Below are 22,600 nucleotides of genomic sequence, written 5' to 3' on the forward strand. Positions count from 1 at the left end.
AGCGATTAGCGCTCTTCGTTTTAACTAGCGATTAGTGTGGCAGTTGCCAGCTTGCAGTTAGCGGCACAAGTTGCCACCCAGCAATCACAGCTATAGTTTTCAACTAGCGATTAGTGCGGCAGTTGACAGCTAGCGGTTGGCGGCACAAGTTGCCACCTAGCAATCGGAGCTATAGTTTTCAACTAGCGATTAGTGTGGCAGTTGCCAGCTAGCGCTTTAGTTTTTAGTTAGCGATTAGTGTACCAGTTGTGAGCTAGCAATCATGCACTTGTGACCTAGCAATTAGCACACTTCGTTTTAACTAGGGATTAGTGTGGCAGTTGCCAGCTAGCGGTTAGTGGCACAAGTTGCCACCTAGCAATCAGAGCTATAGTTTTCAACTAGCGATTAGTTTGGCAGTTGCCAGCTAGCGGTTAGCGGCACAAGTTGCCACCTAGCAATCAGAGCTATAGTTTTCAACTAGCGATTAGTGTGGCAGTTGCCAGCTACCGGCTAGCGGCACAAGTTGCCACCTAGCAATCGGAGCTATAGTTTTCAACTAGCGATTAGTGTGGCAGTTGCCAGCTAGCGGTTAGCGGCACAAGTTGCCACCCAGCAATCGGAGCTATAGTTTTCAACTAGCGATTAGTGTGGCAGTTGCCAGCTAGCGGTTAGCGGCACAAGTTGCCACCCAGCAATCGGAGCTATAGTTTTCAACTAGTGATTAGTGTGGCAGTTGCCAGCTAGCGGTTGGCGGCACAAGTTGCCACCCAGCAATCAGAGCTATAGTTTTCAACTAGCGATTAGTGTGGCAGTTGCCAGCTAGCGGTTAGCGGCACAAGTTGCCACCTAGCAATCAGAGCTATAGTTTTCAACTAGCGATTAGTGTGGCAGTTGCCAGCTAGCGGTTGGCGGCACAAGTTGCCACCCAGCAATCGGAGCTATAGTTTTCAACTAGCGATTAGTGTGGCAGTTGCCAGCTAGCGGTTGGCGGCACAAGTTGCCACCCAGCAATCGGAGCTATAGTTTTCAACTAGCGATTAGTGTGGCAGTTGCCAGCTACCGGCTAGCGGCACAAGTTGCCACCTAGCAATCAGAGCTATAGTTTTCAACCAGCGATTAGTGTGGCAGTTGCCAGCTAGCGGTTGGCGGCACAAGTTGCCACCCAGCAATCGGAGCTATAGTTTTCAACTAGCGATTAATGTGGTAATTGTCAGCTAGCAAATATCGCGCTAGTTTCCAGATAGCGCACCAGTTGTGAGCTACCGATTAGCGCGGTAGTTATCCTGGGTCTGGAAAAACGTTAAAGACGATTTAAATTTTACTGTCAAGTCAAGTAGGGTGTTTGGATTAAGCAAAACCTAGGAACCAGGTTTCCTAAAACCAAGGAGGAAGTCGTTACATTTTGGCGAGAATCTGCAAGCGAGAATAATTTCTTGTCTTTCTTCTTGTCCACCAGAAAGGTGCTGACGTGTTGCTGAATGGCGAACAAGCCGCTGGCCTCCTCGCCTGCCTCGTGACGCAACGTGTGCCGCCATGTACCAGGAAGTAGCTTTCCTGGCGGGCAGCACTGACCACCAGTTCACCAGCTTCCACTTCAAGCCTGTGGAGAACCTTCAGGAGGTGTCCTCCAAGAAGGGCGTCTTCTACAAGCGGGCCCAGCTTCTCCTCCGCCAACAGGACTGCGGCGCGGGTGCCGGTGCCGGTGCCGGAGCCGACCGGGCGGTCATTATCAACGTGGGAGGCATCAAGTACCGCATCCCCTGGTCCACGCTGCAGGAGTTCCCCATGACCCGGCTGGGGAAGCTGCACAGCTGCAGCAACGAGGCGGAGATCATGGACGTGTGCGACGACTACGACGGCAGCCGCAACGAGTTCTTCTTCGACCGCAGTCCCTCCGCCTTCCGCACCATCGTCACCTTCCTGGCGGCGGGCAAGCTGCGGCTCCTCCGGGAGATGTGCGCCTTGTCCTTCCAGGAGGAGCTGCTCTACTGGGGCGTGGAGGAGACCAAGCTGGACTGGTGCTGCCTGAGGAAGCTGCGCCTCCGCCAGGAAGAGTTCAAGGAGCTGCAGCGGCTGGAGGAGGAGGAGACGGAGCTCGCCTCGCCGCCCTCCTGCGAGGAGAGCCAGCAGCTGGCCAGCATCGGCGAGGACAGCGCCGCCGCCGAGGGGTGCATGCGGAGACTGAGGGACATGGTGGAGAACCCTCACTCCGGCATCCCCGGGAAGATCTTCGCCTGTCTGTCGGTGCTCTTTGTGGCCATCACCGCCGTCACGCTGTGTGTGAGCACCATGCCCGACCTCCGGGAGGAGGAAGAGAGGGTGAGTGCGCTTTTTTTATTCCATCCATCCATCCATTTTCTAGCGCTTGTCCCTTTCGGGGTAGTGGGGGCGCTGGAGCCTATCTCAGCTGCATTCCGCTAAATGGAAGCGACCGGCAGAAATACCTGAAGCTCCGAGGTCACGTCCTCAGAATCCAAAGACTAGTTTCAAGTTGTGCCTTCGAGCATTGCTTCCAAGTGCTTCCCCGGTTTATTTCCCATTTTGACTTCTATAGCAACCCGTCTAGGCAGCAAAAATAGTTGGACACTTTCGAATAGTCTAGTCCACTTGTTGCATCGACTGACTTCCTATTTAGATTTTTAAGGCTGTCCTTCTAAGCAGCAACATAGTCAACTGTTCCTTCTCGGGTTGTTGCCACTTTGCTTCCTATTTTGACTTCTATAGCAACCCGTCTAGGCAGCAAAAATAGTTGGACACTTTCGAATAGTCTAGTCCACTTGTTGCATCGACTGACTTCCTATTTAGATTTTTAAGGCTGTCCTTCTAAGCAGCAAAGTATTCAAGTGTTCCTTCTGGGGTTGTTGCCACTTTACTTCCCATTTTGACTTTTATAGGAACCCGTCCAGGCAGCAAAAATAGTTGGACACTTTCGAATAGTGTAGTTCACTTGTTGCATTGACTGACTTTCTATTTAGATTTTAAGGCTCTCCTTTTAAGCAGCAACGTATTCAAGTGTTCCTTCTCGGTTTGTGGCCACTTTACTTCCCATTTTGACTTTTATAGGAACCCGTCTAGGCAGCAAAAATAGTTGGACACTTTCGAATAGTGTAGTCCACTTGTTGCATCGACTGACTTCCTATTTAGATTTTTAAGGCTGTCCTAAGCAGCAAAGTAGTCAAGTGTTCCTTCTCGGGTTGCTGCAAAGTAGTTGTTGCTCTGCCATTTTTCTCCCCATTTTGACTTCTAAAGCAACCCGTCTAGGCAGCAAAAATAGTTGGAGACTTTCGAATAGTGTAGTCCACTTGTTGCATCGACTGACTTCCTATTTAGATTTTTAAGGCTGTCCTTCTATGCAGCAACATAGTCAAGTGTTCCTTCTCGGGTTGTTTCCACTTTACTTCCCATTTTAACTTCTATAGCAACCCGTCTAGGCAGCAAAATAATTGGACACTTTCGAATAGTCTAGTCCACTTGTTGCACCGACTGACTTCTTATTTAGATTTTAAGGCTCTCCTTTTAAGCAGCAAAGTATTCAAGTGTTCCTTCTCGGGTTGTTGCCACTTTACTTCCCATTTTGACTTCTATAGCAACCCGTCTAGGCAGCAAAAATAGTTGGACACTTTCGAATAGTGTAGTCCACTTGTTGCATTGACTGACTTTCTATTTAGATTTTTAAGCTTGTCCTTTAAGCAGCAAAGTAGTCAAGTGTTCCTTCTTGGGTTGCTACAAAGTAGGTGTTGCTCTGCCATTTTTCTCCCCATTTTGACTCCTAAAGCAACCCGTCTAGGCAGCAAAAATAGTTGGACACTTTCGAATACTGTAGTCCACTTGTTGCACCGACTGACTTCCTATTTAGATTTTTAAGGCTCTCCTTTTAAGCAGCAAAGTAGTCAAGTGTTCCTTCTCGGGTTGTTGCCACTTTAATTCCCATTTTGACTTCTATAGCAACCCGTCTAGGCAGCAAAAATAGTTGGACACTTTCGAATAGTGTAGTCCACTTGTTGCATTGACTGACTTTCTATTTAGATTTTTAAGGCTGTCCTTTAAGCAGCAAAGTAGTCAAGTGTTCCTTCTTGGATTGCTACAAAGTAGGTGTTGCTCTGCCATTTTTCTCCCCATTTTGACTCCTAAAGCAACCCGTCTAGGCAGCAAAAATAGTTGGACACTTTCGAATAGTGTAGTTCACTTGTTGCATTGACTGACTTTCTATTTAGATTTTTAAGCTTGTCCTTTAAGCAGCAAAGTAGTCAAGTGTTCCTACTTGGGTTGCTACAAAGTAGGTGTTGCTCTGCCATTTTTCTCCCCATTTTGACTCCTAAAGCAACCCGTCTAGGCAGCAAAAATAGTTGGACACTTTCGAATACTGTAGTCCACTTGTTGCACCGACTGACTTCCTATTTAGATTTTTAAGGCTCTCCTTTTAAGCAGCAAAGTAGTCAAGTGTTCCTTCTCGGGTTGTTGCCACTTTAATTCCCATTTTGACTTCTATAGCAACCCGTCTAGGCAGCAAAAATAGTTGGACACTTTCGAATAGTGTAGTCCACTTGTTGCATTGACTGACTTTCTATTTAGATTTTTAAGGCTGTCCTTTAAGCAGCAAAGTAGTCAAGTGTTCCTTCTTGGATTGCTACAAAGTAGGTGTTGCTCTGCCATTTTTCTCCCCATTTTGACTCCTAAAGCAACCCGTCTAGGCAGCAAAAATAGTTGGACACTTTCGAATAGTGTAGTTCACTTGTTGCATTGACTGACTTTCTATTTAGATTTTTAAGCTTGTCCTTTAAGCAGCAAAGTAGTCAAGTGTTCCTTCTTGGGTTGCTACAAAGTAGGTGTTGCTCTGCCATTTTTCTCCCCATTTTGACTCCTAAAGCAACCCGTCTAGGCAGCAAAAATAGTTGGACACTTTCGAATACTGTAGTCCACTTGTTGCACCGACTGACTTCCTATTTAGATTTTTAAGGCTCTCCTTTTAAGCAGCAAAGTAGTCAAGTGTTCCTTCTCGGGTTGTTGCCACTTTAATTCCCATTTTGACTTCTATAGCAACCCGTCTAGGCAGCAAAAATAGTTGGACACTTTCGAATAGTGTAGTCCACTTGTTGCATTGACTGACTTTCTATTTAGATTTTTAAGCTTGTCCTTTAAGCAGCAAAGTAGTCAAGTGTTCCTTCTTGGATTGCTACAAAGTAGGTGTTGCTCTGCCATTTTTCTCCCCATTTTGACTCCTAAAGCAACCCGTCTAGGCAGCAAAAATAGTTGGACACTTTCGAATAGTGTAGTTCACTTGTTGCATTGACTGACTTTCTATTTAGATTTTTAAGCTTGTCCTTTAAGCAGCAAAGTAGTCAAGTGTTCCTTCTCGGGTTGCTACAAAGTAGTTGTTGCTCTGCCATTTTTCTCCCCATTTTGACTTCTAAAGCAACCCGTCTAGGCAGCAAAATAGTTGGACACTTTCGAATTGTGTAGTCCACTTGTTGCATCGGCTGACTTCTTATTTAGATTTTAAGGCTCTCCTTTTAAGCAGCAAAGTATTCAAGTGTTCCTTCTCGGGTTGTTTTCACTTTACTTTCCATTTTGACTTCTGTAGCAACCCGTCTGGGCAGCAAAAATAGTTGGACACTTTCGAATAGTGTAGTCCACTTGTTGCATCGACTGACTTCTTATTTAGATTTTAAGGCTCTCCTTTTAAGCAGCAAAGTATTCAAGTGTTCCTTCTCGGGTTGTTTTCACTTTACTTTCCATTTTGACTTCTATAGCAACCCGTCTAGGCAGCAAAAATAGTTGGACACTTTCGAATAGTGTAGTTCACTTGTTGCATTGACTGACTTTCTATTTAGATTTTTAAGCTTGTCCTTTAAGCAGCAAAGTAGTCAAGTGTTCCTTCTCGGGTCGTTGCCACTTTGCTTCCCATTTTTACTTCTATAGCAACCCGTTTAGGCAGAAAAATAATTGGACACTTTTGAATAGTCTAGTCCACTTGTTGCACCGACTGACTTCTATTTAGATTTTTAAGGTTCTCCTTTTAAGCAGCAACTTAGTTAAGTGTTCTTTCTCGGGTTGTTGCCACTTTACTTCCCATTTTGACTTATATAGCAACCCGTCGAAGCAGCAAAAATAGTTTGACACTTTCGAATAGTGTAGTCCACTTGTTGCATCGACTGACTTTCTATCTCGATTTTTAAGGCTGTCCTTTTAAGCAGCAACATATTCAAGTGTTCTTTCTCAGGTTGTTGCCACTTTACTTCCCATTTTGACTTCTATAGCAACCCGTCTAGGCAGCAAAAATAGTTGGACACTTTCGAATAGTGTAGTTCACTTGTTGCATTGACTGACTTTCTATTTAGATTTTTAAGCTTGTCCTTTAAGCAGCAAAGTAGTCAAGTGTTCCTTCTCGGGTCGTTGCCACTTTGCTTCCCATTTTTACTTCTATAGCAACCCGTTTAGGCAGAAAAATAATTGGACACTTTTGAATAGTCTAGTCCACTTGTTGCACCGACTGACTTCCTATTTAGATTTTTAAGGTTCTCCTTTTAAGCAGCAACAGAGTCAAGTGTTCTTTCTCGGGTTGTTGCCACTTTACTTCCCATTTTGACTTATATAGCAACCCGTCGAGGCAGCAAAAATAGTTTGACACTTTCGAATAGTGTAGTCCACTTGTTGCATCGACTGACTTCCTATTTAGATTTTTAAGCTTGTCCTTTAAGCAGCAAAGTAGTCAAGTGTTCCTTCTCGGGTCGTTGCCACTTTGCTTCCCATTTTGACTTATATAGCAACCCGTCGAGGCAGCAAAAATAGTTTGACACTTTCGAATAGTGTAGTCCACTTGTTGCATCGACTGACTTTCTATCTTGATTTTTAAGGCTGTCCTTTTAAGCAGCAACATATTCAAGTGTTCTTTCTCAGGTTGTTGCCACTTTACTTCCCATTTTGACTTCTATAGCAACCCGTCTAGGCAGCAAAAATAGTTGGACACTTTTGAATAGTGTAGTCCACTTGTTGCATCGACTGACTTCCTATTTAGATTTTTAAGGCTCTCCTTCTAAGCAGCAACATAGTCAAGTGTTCCTTCTCGGGTTGTTGCCACTTTACTTCCCATTTTTACTTCTATAGCCACCCGTCTAGGCAGCAAAATTGTTGGACACTTTCAAATAGTGTAGTCCACTTGTTGCATCTACTGACTTCCTGTTTTGATTTTTAAGGCTGTCCTAAGCAGCAAAGTAGTCAAGTGTTCCTTCTCGGGTTGCTGCCAAGTAGTTTTTGCCCTGCCACTTTACTTCCCATTTTGACTTCTATAGCAACCCGTCTAGGCAGCAAAAATATTTGGACACTTTCGAATAGTGTAGTCCACTTGTTGCATTGACTGACTTCTTATTTAGAATTTTAAGGCTGTCTTTAGCAGCAAATTGGTCAAGTGTTTCTTCTCGGGTTGTTGCCACTTTACTTCCCATTTTGACTTACATAGCAACCCGTCTAGGCAGCAAAAATAGTTGGACACTTTCGAATAGTGTAGTCCACTTGTTGCGTCGACTGACTTTCTATTTAGATTTTTGAGCTTGTCCTTTAAGCAGCAAAGTAGTCAAGTGTTCCTTCTCGGGTTGTTGCAAAGTAGTTGTTGCTCTGCCATATTTCTCCCCATTTTGACTTCTAAAGCAACCCGTCTCGGCAGCAAAAATAGTTGGACACTTTCGAATAGTGTAGTCCACTTGTTGCATCGACTGACTTCTTATTTAGAATTTTAAGGCTGTCTTTAGCAGCAAATTGGTCAAGTGTTTCTTCTCGGGTTGTTGCCACTTTACTTCCCATTTTGACTTATATAGCAACCCGTCTAGGCAGCAAAAATAGTTGGACACTTTCGAATAGTGTAGTCCACTTGTTGCGTCGACTGACTTTCTATTTAGATTTTTGAGCTTGTCCTTTAAGCAGCAAAGTAGTCAAGTGTTCCTTCTCTGGTTGTTGCAAAGTAGTTGTTGCTCTGCCATATTTCTCCCCATTTTGACTTCTAAAGCAACCCGTCTCGGCAGCAAAAATAGTTGGACACTTTCGAATAGTGTAGTCCACTTGTTGCATCGACTGACTTCTTATTTAGAATTTTAAGGCTGTCTTTAGCAGCAAATTGGTCAAGTGTTCCTTCTCGGGTTGTTGCCACTTTACTTCCCATTTTGACTTCTATAGCAACCCGTCTAGGGAGCAAAAATAGTTGGACACTTTCGAATAGTGTAGTCCACTTGTTGCATCGACTGACTTTCTATCTTGATTTTTAAGGCTGTCCTTTAAGCAGCAAAGTAGTCAAGTGTTCCTTCTCGGGTTGCTGCCACTTTACTTCCCATTTTGACTCTTGCAGCAGCCCATTTAGGCAGCAAAATAGTTGGGTCCTAAGTTATGTTGTTTTCTTCCAATTAGTGTCGATTTGCTTGCTATTTAGATTTTAAGGCTGCCCGTCTAGGCAGCGAAATAGTTAGACCTGAGTGAATCTTGTCTCGTAGGCTTACTGCCAAGTCTTTCTTGCTTTGTCTGTTTATTTCCTATTTTGACATCTATAGCAACTCATCTATACAGCAAAATAGTCGGGCCCTTGGGAAAAATACTGTATCCACTTTTTGCTTCTTACTTTGACTTTTAAGGCTGCTCTTTTAGGCAGCAAAATAGTTGGTACCTGAGTCGAGCGTTCCTTCTCGGGTTGCTGCCCAGGAGTGCAATCCACTTGTTTGTTTTCCACTTTACGTACCACTTTGACTCCTACAGCAGCCCATCTAGGCAGCAAAATAGTGGGGACCTCAGTCAATTTTGCCTTGTAGGCTTGCTGCCAAGTCCTTCTCGGTTTACTTCCCATTTTGACTTCTATAGCAACCCGTCTAGGCAGCAAAAATAGTTGGACACTTTCGAATTCTGTAGTCCACTTGTTGCATCGACTGACTTTCTATTTTGATTTTTAAGGCTCTCCTTCTAAGCGGCAAAGTAGTCAAGTGTTCCTTCTCGGGTTGTTGCCAAGTAGTTGTTGCTCTGCCATTTTTCTCCCCATTGATTGATTGATTGATTGATTTTGACTCTAACAGCAGCCCATTTAGGCAGCAAAATAGTTGGGTCCTAACGTATGTTGTTTTCTTCCAATTAGTGTCGATTTACTTGGTATTTATATTTTAAGGCTGCCCGTCTAGGCAACAAAATAGTTATATTTCCTATTTTGACGTCTATAGCACCCCCTCTAGGCAGCAAAATAGTGGGGTACGGAGTCAGAGTCAGTACCGTTATGTTGTTTGCTTCCAAATATCGTAATCTACTTGTTGATTAACTTCCTATTACGATTTTTTAGGCTGCCTGTCTAGTCAGCGTTGTACCTTCCAAAGTTGCTACCAATTCCTTGTAGCTTTGCCGGTTTACTTCCTATTTTTACTTTGATAGCAACCCATCTAAGCAGCAAAATAGTGGAGTACTGAGTCAGTTGCACCGTTATGTTTTTCGCTTCCAAATTTTGGTAATCCACTTGTTGATTTACTTCCTATTATGATTTTTTTAGGCTGCCTGTCTAGTCAGCGTTGTACCTTCCAAAGTTGCTACCAATTCCTTGTAGCTTTGCCGGTTTACTTCCCATTTTTACTTTGATAGCAACCCATCTAGGCAGCAACACAGTGGAGTACAGAGTCAGTTGCACCGTTATGTTGTTTGCTTCCAAATATTGTAATCCACTTGTTGATTTACTTCCTATTACAATTTTCTTAGGCTGCCTGTCTAGTCAGCATTGTACTTTCCAAGGTTGCTACCAATTCTTTGCAGCTTTGCCGGTTTACTTCCCATTTTTACTTTGATAGCAACCCATCTAGGCAGCAACATAGTGGGGTACAGAGTCAATTGCACTGTTATGTTGTTTGCTTACAAATATTGTAATCCACTTGTTGCTTCACTTCCTATTACGATTTCTAGGCTGCCTGTCTAGTCTGCATTGTACCTTCCAAGGTTGCTAACAATTCCTTGTCGCTTTGACTGTTTACTTCCCATTTTTACTTTGATAGCAACCCATCTATGCAGCAACATAGTGGGCTACTGAGTCAGTTGCACCGTTATGTTGTTTGCTTCCATATATTGTAATCAACTTGATGCTTCACTTCCTATTATGATTTTTTAGGCTGCCTGTCTAGTCAGCATTGTACTTTCCAAGGTTGCTACCAATTCCTTGTAGCTTTGCCGGTTTACTTCCCATTTTTACTTTGATAGCAACCCATCTAGGCAGCAACATAGTGGGGTACAGAGTCAGTTGCACCGTTATGTTGTTTGCTTCCAAATATTGTAATCCACTTGTTGATTTACTTCCTATTCCGATTTTTTTTAGGCTGCCTGTCTAGTCAGCATTGTACCTTACAAGGTTGCTACCAATTCCATGTAGCTTTGCTGGTTTACTTCCCATTTTTTCTTTGATAGCAGCCCATCTAGGCAGCAACACAGTGGGGTACAGAGTCAGTTGCACTGTTATGTTGTTTGCTTCCAAATATTGTAATCCACTTGTTGATTTACTTCCTATTACGATTTTTTAGGCTGCCTGTCTAGTCAGCATTGTACTTTCCAAGGTTGCTACCAATTCCGTGTAGCTTTGCCGGTTTACTTCCATTTTTACTTTGATAGCAACCCATCTAGGCAGCAACACAGTGGGGTACAGAGTCAGTTGCACTGTTATGTTGTTTGCTTCCAAATATTGTAATCCACTTGTTGATTTACTTCCTATTACGATTTCTAGGCTGCCTGTCTAGTCATCATTGTACCGTCCAAGGTTGCTACCAATTCCTTGTCGCTTTGCCGGTTTACTTCCCATTTTTACTTTGATAGCAACCCATCTAGGCAGCAAAATAGTGGGGTACTGAGTCAGTTGCACCGTTATGTTGTTTGCTTCCAAATATTGTAATCCACTTGTTGATTTACTTCCTATTACAATTTTTTTAGGCTGCCTGTCTAGTCAGCATTGTACTTTCCAAGGTTGCTACCAATTCCTTGCAGCTTTGCCGGTTTACTTCCCATTTTTACTTTGATAGCAACCCATCTAGGCAGCAACATAGTGGGGTACAGAGTCAGTTGCACTGTTATGTTGTTTGCTTCCAAATATTGTAATCCACTTGTTGCTTCACTTCCTATTACGATTTCTAGGCTGCCTGTCTAGTCTGCATTGTACCTTCCAAGGTTGCTAACAATTCCTTGTCGCTTTGCCGGTTTACTTCCCATTTTTACTTTGATAGCAACCCATCTAGGCAGCAACATAGTGGGGTACAGAGTCAGTTGCACTGTTATGTTGTTTGCTTCCAAATATTGTAATCCACTTGTTGATTTACTTCCTATTCCGATTTTTTTAGGCTGCCTGTTTAGTCAGCATTGTACCTTCCAAGGTTTTCTACCAATTCCTTGTCGCTTTGCCGGTTTACTTCCCATTTTTACTTTGATAGCAACCCACCTAGGCAGCAAAATAGTGGGGTACAGAGTATGTTGTTTGCTTCCAAATACTGTAATTCACTTGTTGATTTACTTCCATTACGATTTTTTTAGGCTGCCTGTCTAGTCAGCATTGTACCTTCCAAGGTTGCTACCAATTCCTTGTCGCTTTGCCGGTTTACTTCCCATTTTTTACTTTGATAGCAACCCATCTAGGCAGCAAAATAGTGGGGTACATAGTATGTTGTTTGCTTCCAAATACTGTAATCCACTTGTTGATTTACTTTCTATTACGATTTGTTTAGGCTGCCTGTCTAGTCAGCATAATAGTTGAGACCTGAGTCAAACTTACCTTCTAATGTTGCTACCAATTCCTTGTTGCTTTGCCGGTTTACTTCCCTTTTTTTTTGGCCTGTCTAGGCAGCAAAATAGTCGGGTCCTGCGTCGATTGCGCCCTCATGTTGTCCGCTTCCACCTTGTTGATTTACCTCCTGCCTAGATGGGCAGACTTAAGTACTAAACAGTAGCAGCAGTTCTATTCCTAGTTGCTGCTCCTACAGTAGGAGTGTACAGTACGTACAGTACGTACAGTACGCCTGGACTAAATCACCCTGACAAGACACAGGCTTGGGGGCTTCTTGCCAACGCTGCCATGTTGAGACCCTGTAGAGGCAACACAAAAACGGGGCCCCCTCAGGGAAACCACTTTGCTGTACCTCCATGTTGGCCTTTTTATTGCATTTGCTTCCCAAAATAAGACATCTTATACAACATATGTCTTATGCAAATGAGGGCCTGCACAATGCACACAGAAACCTGAGATAGGCATAGTTGTCTATTTGTGTACTAATTGCGTTATTTGTGTGAAAATGAATTGCTGATTAAACGGGCCTGGGGGCAGTTGAGGCAAAGTGGAGTGTACTACTAAGCTGCGACCAGCAGGGGCGCTGTGGAGTCTCGACGAGTTTATTGCAATTTGCCAGGAGGATGTACTCGTACTGAGACAACTATAACAAACACAACACAACAACATAAAGCCACAACAACTTTTACAATGTGGTTTATTACAACTTCAACTTTGTGCGTCAGACATTTGAACGTCAGCAGCACTTTTGTTGCTTAATGTTGTTGTGTTGTGGCTCTATGGTGTTGTGTATTTGTTGTAGTTTTGCCATTGTGTTGTGTATTTGTTGTAGTTTTTACAATTGTGTTGTGGCTCTTTGGTGTTGTGTATTTGTTGTAGTTTTTGCAATTGTGTTGTGTATTTGTTGTACTTTTTGCAATTGTGTTGTGGCTCTATGGTGTTGTGTATTTGTTGAAGTTTTTGCAATTGTGTTGTGACTCTATGGTGTGTATTTGTTGTAGTTTTTGCAATTGTGTCGTGGCTCTATGGTGTTGTGTATTTGTTGTAGTTTTTGCAATTGTGTTGTGGCTCTATGGTGTTGTGCATGTGTTGTAGATTTTGCAATTGTGTTGTGGCTCTATGGTGTTGTGTATTTGTGGTAGTTTGTGCAATTGTGTTGTGGCTCAATGGTGTTGTGTATTTGTTGTATTTTTGCCATTGTGTTGTGTATTTGTTGTAGTTTTTACAATTGTGTTGTGGCTCTTTGGTGTTGTGTATTTGTTGTAGTTTTTGCAATTGTGTTGTGTATTTGTTGTACTTTTTGCAATTGTGTTGTGGCTCTATGGTGTTGTGTATTAGTTGTAGTTTTTGCAATTGTGTTGTGACTCTATGGTGTTGTGTATTTGTTGTAGTTTTTGCAATTGTGTTGTGGCTCTATGGTGTTGTGCATGTGTTGTAGTTTTTGCAATTGTGTTGTGGCTCTATGGTGTTGTGTATTTGTGGTAGTTTGTGCAATTGTGTTGTGGCTCTATGGTGTTGTGTATTTGTTATAGTTTTTGCAATTGTGTTGTGTATTTGTTGTACTTTTTGCAATTGTGTTGTGGCTCTATGGTGTTGTGTATTTGTTGTAGTTTTTGCAATTGTGTTGTGACTCTATTGTGTTGTGTATTTGTGGTAGTTTGTGCAATTGTGTTGTGGCTCTATGGCGTTGTGTATTTGTTGTATTTTTGCCATTGTGTTGTGTATTTGTTGTAGTTTTTACAATTGTGTTGTGGCTCTTTGGTGTTGTGTATTTGTTGTAGTTTTTGCAATTGTGTTGTGGCTCTATGGTGTTGTGTATTTGTTGTAGTTTTTGCAATTGTGTTGTGTATGTGTTGTACTTTTTGCAATTGTGTTGTGGCTCTATGGTGTTGTGTATTTGTGGTAGTTTGTGCAATTGTGTTGTGGCTCTATTGTGTTGTGTATTTGTTGTATTTTTGCCATTGTGTTGTGTATTTGTTGTAGTTTTTACAATTGTGTTGTGGCTCTTTGGTGTTGTGTATTTGTTGTAGTTTTTGCAATTGTGTTGTGGCTCTATGGTGTTGTGTATTTGTTGTAGTTTTTGCAATTGTGTTGTGTATTTGTTGTACTTTTTGCAATTGTGTTGTGACTCTATGGTGTTGTGTATTTGTTGTAGTTTTTGCAATTGTGTTGTGACTCTACGGTGTTGTGTATTTGTTGTAGTTTTTGCAATTGTGTCGTGGCTCTATGGTGTTGTGTATTTGTTGTAGTTTTTTCAATTGTGTTGTGGCTCTATGGTGTTGTGCCTGTGTTGTAGTTTTTGCAATTGTGTCGTGGCTCTATGGTGTTGTGTATTTGTTGTAGTTTTTACAATTGTGTTGTGGCTCTTTGGTGTTGTGTATTTGTTGTAGTTTTTGCAATTGTGTTGTGGCTCTATGGTGTTGTGTATTTGTTGTACTTTTTGCAATTGTGTTGTGTATTTGTTGTACTTTTTGCAATTGTGTTGTGGCTCTATGGTGTTGTGTATTTGTTGTAGTTTTTGCAATTGTGTTGTGACTCTATGGTGTTGTGTATTTGTGGTAGTTTGTGCAATTGTGTTGTGGCTCTATGGTGTTGTGTATTTGTTGTATTTTTGCCATTGTGTTGTGTATTTGTTGTAGTTTTTACAATTGTGTTGTGGCTCTTTGGTGTTGTGTATTTGTTGTAGTTTTTGCAATTGTGTTGTGTATTTGTTGTACTTTTTGCAATTGTGTTGTGGCTCTATGGTGTTGTGTATTTGTTGTAGTTTTTGCAATTGTGTTGTGACTCTATGGTGTTGTGTATTTGTTGTAGTTTTTGCAATTGTGTCGTGGCTCTATGGTGTTGTGTATTTGTTGTAGTTTTTGCAATTGTGTTGTGGCTCTATGGTGTTGTGCATGTGTTGTAGTTTTTGCAATTGTGTTGTGGCTCTATGGTGTTGTGTATTTGTGGTAGTTTGTGCAATTGTGTTGTGGCTCTATGGTGTTGTGTATTTGTTGTATTTTTGCCATTGTGTTGTGTATTTGTTGTAGTTTTTACAATTGTGTTGTGGCTCTTTGGTGTTGTGTATTTGTTGTAGTTTTTGCAATTGTGTTGTGTATTTGTTGTACTTTTTGCAATTGTGTTGTGGCTCTATGGTGTTGTGTATTTGTTGTAGTTTTTGCAATTGTGTTGTGACTCTATGGTGTTGTGTATTTGTTGTAGTTTTTGCAATTGTGTCGTGGCTCTATGGTGTTGTGTATTTGTTGTAGTTTTTGCAATTGTGTTGTGGCTCTATGGTGTTGTGCATGTGTTGTAGTTTTTGCAATTGTGTTGTGGCTCTATGGTGTTGTGTATTTGTGGTAGTTTGTGCAATTGTGTTGTGGCTCTATGGTGTTGTGTATTTGTTGTATTTTTGCCATTGTGTTGTGTATTTGTTGTAGTTTTTACAATTGTGTTGTGGCTCTTTGGTGTTGTGTATTTGTTGTAGTTTTTGCAATTGTGTTGTGGCTCTATGGTGTTGTGTATTTGTTGTAGTTTTTGCAATTGTGTTGTGTATTTGTTGTACTTTTTGCAATTGTGTTGTGTATTTGTTGTACTTTTTGCAATTGTGTTGTGGCTCTATGGTGTTGTGTATTTGTTGTAGTTTTTGCAATTGTGTTGTGACTCTATGGTGTTGTGTATTTGTGGTAGTTTGTGCAATTGTGTTGTGGCTCTATGGTGTTGTGTATTTGTTGTATTTTTGCCATTGTGTTGTGTATTTGTTGTAGTTTTTACAATTGTGTTGTGGCTCTTTGGTGTTGTGTATTTGTTGTAGTTTTTGCAATTGTGTTGTGGCTCTATGGTGTTGTGTATTCGTTGTAGTTTTTGCAATTGTGTTGTGTATTTGTTGTAGTTTTTGCAATTGTGTTGTGGCTCTATGGTGTTGTGTATTTGTGGTAGTTTGTGCAATTGTGTTGTGGCTCTATGGTGTTGTGTATTTGTTGTATTTTTGCCATTGTGTTGTGTATTTGTTGTAGTTTTTACAATTGTGTTGTGGCTCTTTGGTGTTGTGTATTTGTTGTAGTTTTTGCAATTGTGTTGTGGCTCTATGGTGTTGTGTATTTGTTGTAGTTTTTGCAATTGTGTTGTGGCTCTATGGTGTTGTGTATTTGTTGTAGTTTTTGCAATTGTGTTGTGTATTTGTTGTACTTTTTGCAATTGTGTTGTGGCTCTATGGTGTTGTGTATTTGTTGTAGTTTTTGCAATTGTGTTGTGACTCTATGGTGTTGTGTATTTGTGGTAGTTTGTGCAATTGTGTTGTGGCTCTATGGTGTTGTGTATTTGTTGTATTTTTGCCATTGTGTTGTGTATTTGTTGTAGTTTTTACAATTGTGTTGTGGCTCTTTGGTGTTGTGTATTTGTTGTAGTTTTTGCAATTGTGTTGTGGCTCTATGGTGTTGTGTATTTGTTGTAGTTTTTGCAATTGTGTTGTGTATTTGTTGTAGTTTTTGCAATTGTGTCGTGGCTCTATGGTGTTGTGTATCTGTTGTAGTTTTTGCAATTGTGTTGTGGCTCTATGGTGTTGTGTATTTGTGGTAGTTTGTGCAATTGTGTTGTGGCTCTATGGTGTTGTGTATTTGTTGTATTTTTGCCATTGTGTTGTGTATTTGTTGTAGTTTTTACAATTGTGTTGTGGCTCTTTGGTGTTGTGTATTTGTTGTAGTTTTTGCAATTGTGTTGTGGCTCTATGGTGTTGTGTATTTGTTGTAGTTTTTGCAATTGTGTTGTGTATTTGTTGTAGTTTTTGCAATTGTGTCGTGGCTCTATGGTGTTGTGTATCTGTTGTAGTTTTTGCAATTGTGTTGTGGCTCTATGGTGTTGTGTATTTGTTGTAGTTTTTGCAATTGTATTGTGGCTCTATGGTGTTGTGTATTTGTTGTAGTTTTTGCAATTGTGTTGTGGCCAAAAGTTGTTGTGTTTTGCCACGCGAAAGCGAGGAAGCGATGCTTTCATTGTGTTGCGTCACGATGTTGCGTTGTAGCGTTACGCTTTTGTGTCGTGGTTCTTCCAACCGCGTTTTGGCTCAAAGTTGTTGTGTTGTAAGTTAAATGAAAATAACATAAACATAACATGAAGTTTTGTTCTGGCTTTATGTTGTTGTGTTGTGGCTCCATGTTGTCGCGTTGTGGAGTAACATTTTTGTGTGGCGGCGTGCCTTTGTGTCGCCGCGGCGTTTGCATTTGTCGTGGGTCAAAGGTGGTGTGGCTTTATGTTGTTGTGTGTTGGGGTTTTGCATTTGTCGTGGCCTGTGCAAATGTGTTGTGACTTAAAGTTGTTTTGTAGTGGATTTAGTGCTGGGCGATACGGCCTTTTATTCATATCGCGATATTTTTAGGCCACGTCACGATACACGATATATATCTTGATATTTTGCCTTAGCCTTGAATGAACACTTGATGCATATAATCACAGCAGTATGATGATTCTATGTGTCTACATTCAAACATTCTTCTTCATACTGCATTAATATATGCTCATTTTAAACTTTCATGCAGAGAGGGAAATCACAACTAAGTCAATCTACCAAAAGTGTATTTATTAAACAGTTATTAAGCAGTGGCACAAACATTCATGTCATTTCCAAAACAGAAAGTGCAAGATTGTCAGAGACATTTTAAAACGAGCTATAAGTGCACTTTTGTGCATGATGTCACTAAGATGACATATCAAAACAACACTGAATGAAAGTGCACTTTTTGTACAGAACGCCACTACAATAGTTTAAAACAAATAAAGTGCACTTTTGTCACACAAGATAGTTCAATATCTGTCAAATAAAAATGAGCTGCATAATAGGAAATCAAACAGTGTTTGTCCTTCACTATGTGGTAGGCTCCTGCGGACGTTATCTCCTTCTGTTGTTGACTAGTTTTTCATACGGTGTTAATGTGGAAATGGTTGCTTCGGCATTTTGTGGGTGTGGCACCGAACGGAGATGTTGACATGCAGAGTTTCAAGCACTTCATTCTCTAGCGGGTGACTTTTCAAATGATGCTACATATTAGCAGTGCTGCTACTTTTTCTAGCAACGCTTTTGCCCCACACTTGACAAATGACGGTTGTCTGTTCGACATCTTCCCGCTTGAAGCCAAACCACCGCCAGACGATGGACCCCCTGCTGTTTTTTCTTGGGAATTCTTCCTTCATTTGTTACCAGATTCGCACCTTCTTTCTCTCGTATTACCACTCGCACCACAGCTAACGTTACCCACGCCGCTACCTCTCTGCTCCGCGAGGGTGTATACGTATGTGACGTATGTAAGAAGGTGCGCTTGTTTTATGTCTCTGTGAGAAGGAGAGACAAGAAAGAGTGGGAGGAGCCTGTAGTGTAATGCCCGCAGCTAAAAGCAACTGCGTGACAACGTATACTCCAATATCACCATATAGTCATTTTCTATATCGAGACAAACCCGCGATATATCGAGTATATGGATATATCGAGTATATGGATATATCGCCCAGCCTCAAGTGGATTGAATATGTGGCTTAAATGTTGTGTTGTAGTTGTATGTTGTAGTGTGGTGTGGTGGCTTTTGCAATTGTGTTGTGGCTTAAAATGTGGTGTCTGGCTTTAAGTTGTTGTGTTGTACCTTTATATTGTAGTGTTGAGGTGTTTGCTTTTGTTGTGGCTTTTGCAATTGTGTTGTGGCTGAAAGTTGTTGTGTTGTAGTTTTATGTTGTAGTGGGGTGGCTTTTGCAATTGTGTTGTGGCTGAAAGTTGTTGTGTAGTAGTTTTATGTTGTAGTGTGGTGGCTTTTGCAATTGTGTTGTGCCTTAAAATGTTGTGTTGTAGTTGTATGTTGGCTTTTGCAATTGTGTTGTGGCTTTAATATGTTGTGTTGTAGTGTGGTGGCTTTTGCAATTGTGTTGTGGCTTTAATATGTTGTGTTGTAGTGTGGTGGCTTTTGCAATTGTGTTGTGGCTTTAATATGTTGTGTTGTAGTGTGGTGGCTTTTGTAATTGTGTTGTGGCTTTAATATGTTGTGTTGTAGTGTGGTGGCTTTTGCAATTGTGTTGTGGCTTTAATATGTTGTGTTGTAGTTTTATGTTGTAGTGTGGTGGCTTTTACAATTGTGTTGTGGCTTTAATATGTTGTGAACTACAACACAACATATTAAAGCCACAACAGATTTGTATGTTGTAGTGTGGTGGCTTTTGCAATTGTGTTGTGGCTTTAATATGTTGTGTTGTAGTTGTATGTTGTAGTGTGGCTTTAATATGTTGTAGTTGTATGTTGTAGTGTGGTGGCTTTTGCAATTGTGTTGTGGCTTTAATATGTTGTGCTGTAGTTGTATGTTGTTGTGTGGTGGCTTTTGCAATTGTGTTGTGGCTTTAATATGTTGTGTTGTAGTTGTAGTGGCTTTTACAATTGTGTTGTGGCTTTAAAATGTTGTGTTGTCGTTTTAATATGTTGTGTTGTAGTTGTAGTGGCTTTTACAATTGTGTTGTGGCTTTAATATGTTGTGTTGTCGTTTTATGTTGTAGTGTGGCGGTTTTTGCAATTGTGTTGTGGCTTTAATGTGTTGTGTTGTAGTGTGGTGGCTTTTGCAATTGTTTTGTGGCTTTAATATGTTGTGTTGTAGTGTGGTGGCTTTTGTAATTGTGTTGTGGCTTTAATATGTTGTGTTGTAGTGTGGTGGCTTTTGCAATTGTGTTGTGGCTTTAATATGTTGTGTTGTAGTTTTATGTTGTAGTGTGGTGGCTTTTACAATTGTGTTGTGGCTTTAATATGTTGTGAACTACAACACAACATATTAAAGCCACAACAGAATTGTATGTTGTAGTGTGGTGGCTTTTGCAATTGTGTTGTGGCTTTAATATGTTGTGTTGTAGTTGTATGTTGTAGTGTGGCTTTAATATGTTGTAGTTGTATGTTGTAGTGTGGTGGCTTTTGCAATTGTGTTGTGGCTTTAATATGTTGTGTTGTAGTTGTATGTTGTTGTGTGGTGGCTTTTGCAATTGTGTTGTGGCTTTAATATGTTGTGTTGTAGTGGCTTTTACAATTGTGTTGTGGCTTTAATATGTTGTGTTGTCGTTTTAATATGTTGTGTTGTAGTTGTAGTGGCTTTTACAATTGTGTTGTGGCTTTAATATGTTGTGTTGTCGTTTTATGTTGTAGTGTGGCGGTTTTTGCAATTGTGTTGTGGCTTTAATGTGTTGTGTTGTAGTGTGGTGGCTTTTACAATTGTGTTGTGGCTTTAATATGTTGTGTTGTAGTTGTAGTGGCTTTTACAATTGTGTTGTGGCTTTAATATGTTGTGTTGTAGTTTTATGTTGTAGTGTGGTGGCTTTTGCAATTGTGTTGTGGCTGAAAGTTGTTGTGTAGTAGTTTTATGTTGTAGTGTGGTAGCTTTTGCAATTGTGTTGTGCCTTAAAATGTTGTGTTGTAGTTGTATGTTGGCTTTTGCAATTGTGTTGTGGCTTTAATATGTTGTGTTGTAGTGTGGTGGCTTTTGCAATTGTGTTGTGCTTTAATATGTTGTGTTGTAGTGTGGTGGCTTTTGCAATTGTGTTGTGGCTTTAATATGTTGTGTTGTAGTTTTATGTTGTAGTGTGGTGGCTTTTACAATTGTGTTGTGGCTTTAATATGTTGTGAACTACAACACAACATATTAAAGCCACAACAGAATTGTATGTTGTAGTGTGGTGGCTTTTGCAATTGTGTTGTGGCTTTAATATGTTGTGTTGTAGTTGTATGTTGTAGTGTGGCTTTAATATGTTGTAGTTGTATGTTGTAGTGTGGTGGCTTTTGCAATTGTGTTGTGGCTTTAATATGTTGTGCTGTAGTTGTATGTTGTTGTGTGGTGGCTTTTGCAATTGTGTTGTGGCTTTAATATGTTGTGCTGTAGTTGTATGTTGTTGTGTGGTGGCTTTTGCAATTGTGTTGTGGCTTTAATATGTTGTGTTGTAGTTGTAGTGGCTTTTACAATTGTGTTGTGGCTTTAAAATGTTGTGTTGTTGTTTTAATATGTTGTGTTGTAGTTGTAGTGGCTTTTACAATTGTGTTGTGGCTTTAATATGTTGTGTTGTCGTTTTATGTTGTAGTGTGGCGGTTTTTGCAATTGTGTTGTGGCTTTAATGTGTTGTGTTGTAGTGTGGTGGCTTTTGCAATTGTGTTGTGGCTTTAATATGTTGTGTTGTAGTGTGGTGGCTTTTGTAATTGTGTTGTGGCTTTAATATGTTGTGTTGTAGTGTGGTGGCTTTTGCAATTGTGTTGTGGCTTTAATATGTTGTGTTGTAGTTTTATGTTGTAGTGTGGTGGCTTTTACAATTGTGTTGTGGCTTTAATATGTTGTGAACTACAACACAACATATTAAAGCCACAACAGAATTGTATGTTGTAGTGTGGTGGCTTTTGCAATTGTGTTGTGGCTTTAATATGTTGTGTTGTAGTTGTATGTTGTTGTGTGGTGGCTTTTGCAATTGTGTTGTGGCTTTAATATGTTGTGTTGTAGTTGTAGTGGCTTTTACAATTGTGTTGTGGCTTTAATATGTTGTGTTGTCGTTTTAATATGTTGTGTTGTAGTTGTAGTGGCTTTTACAATTGTGTTGTGGCTTTAATATGTTGTGTTGTCGTTTTATGTTGTAGTGTGGCGGTTTTTGCAATTGTGTTGTGGCTTTAATGTGTTGTGTTGTAGTGTGGTGGCTTTTACAATTGTGTTGTGGCTTTAATATGTTGTGTTGTAGTTGTAGTGGCTTTTACAATTGTGTTGTGGCTTTAATATGTTGTGTTGTAGTTGTATGTTGTAGTGTGGCGGCTTTTACAATTGTGTTGTGGCTTTAATATGTTGTGTTGTAGTGTGGTGGCTTTTACAATTGTGTTGTGGCTTTAATATGTTGTGTTGTAGTTTTATGTTGTAGTGTGGTGGCTTTTACAATTGTGTTGTGGCTTTAATATGTTGTGAACTACAACACAACATATTAAAGCCACAACAGAATTGTATGTTGTAGTGTGGTGGCTTTTGCAATTGTGTTGTGGCTTTAATATGTTGTGTTGTAGTTGTATGTTGTAGTGTGGCTTTAATATGTTGTAGTTGTATGTTGTAGTGTGGTGGCTTTTGCAATTGTGTTGTGGCTTTAATATGTTGTGTTGTAGTTGTATGTTGTTGTTTGGTGGCTTTTGCAATTGTGTTGTGGCTTTAATATGTTGTGTTGTAGTTTTAATATGTTGTGTTGTAGTTGTATGTTGTAGTGTGGCTTTAATATGTTGTAGTTGTATGTTGTAGTGTGGCGGTTTTTGCAATTGTGTTGTGGCTTTAATATGTTGTGTTGTAGTGTGGTGGCTTTTACAATTGTGTTGTGGCTTTAATATGTTGTGTTGTAGTTGTAGTGGCTTTTACAATTGTGTTGTAGCTTTAATATGTTGTGTTGTAGTTGTATGTTGTAGTGTGGCGGCTTTTACAATTGTGTTGTGGCTTTAATATGTTGTGTTGTAGTGTGGTGGCTTTTACAATTGTGTTGTGGCTTTAATATGTTGTGTTGTAGTTTTATGTTGTAGTGTGGTGGCTTTTACAATTGTGTTGTGGCTTTAATATGTTGTGAACTACAACACAACATATTAAAGCCACAACAGAATTGTATGTTGTAGTGTGGTGGCTTTTGCAATTGTGTTGTGGCTTTAATATGTTGTGTTGTAGTTGTATGTTGTAGTATGGCTTTAATATGTTGTAGTTGTATGTTGTAGTGTGGTGGCTTTTGCAATTGTGTTGTGGCTTTAATATGTTGTGTTGTAGTTGTATGTTGTTGTGTGGTGGCTTTTGCAATTGTGTTGTGGCTTTAATATGTTGTGTTGTAGTTGTAGTGGCTTTTACAATTGTGTTGTGGCTTTAATAT

General features: G+C 40.5%; 1 protein-coding gene across 1 annotated transcript in view; it reads left to right on the plus strand.

Annotated features, from left to right (window-relative positions):
• Positions 1–22,600, plus strand: part of kcng2 (potassium voltage-gated channel, subfamily G, member 2) — a 63,261-nt gene that overhangs the window by 16,622 nt on the left and 24,039 nt on the right. The window contains exon 3 of the mRNA XM_062047485.1: positions 1,439–2,301. Within this exon, the coding sequence (XP_061903469.1) occupies positions 1,516–2,301 (786 nt within the window). The 5' untranslated portion in view covers positions 1,439–1,515. The remainder of the gene's footprint in view (positions 1–1,438; positions 2,302–22,600) is intronic.

The sequence above is a fragment of the Entelurus aequoreus genome, linkage group LG05, assembly GCF_033978785.1.
Source record: "Entelurus aequoreus isolate RoL-2023_Sb linkage group LG05, RoL_Eaeq_v1.1, whole genome shotgun sequence".
Taxonomy (NCBI): Eukaryota; Metazoa; Chordata; class Actinopteri; order Syngnathiformes; family Syngnathidae; genus Entelurus; species Entelurus aequoreus.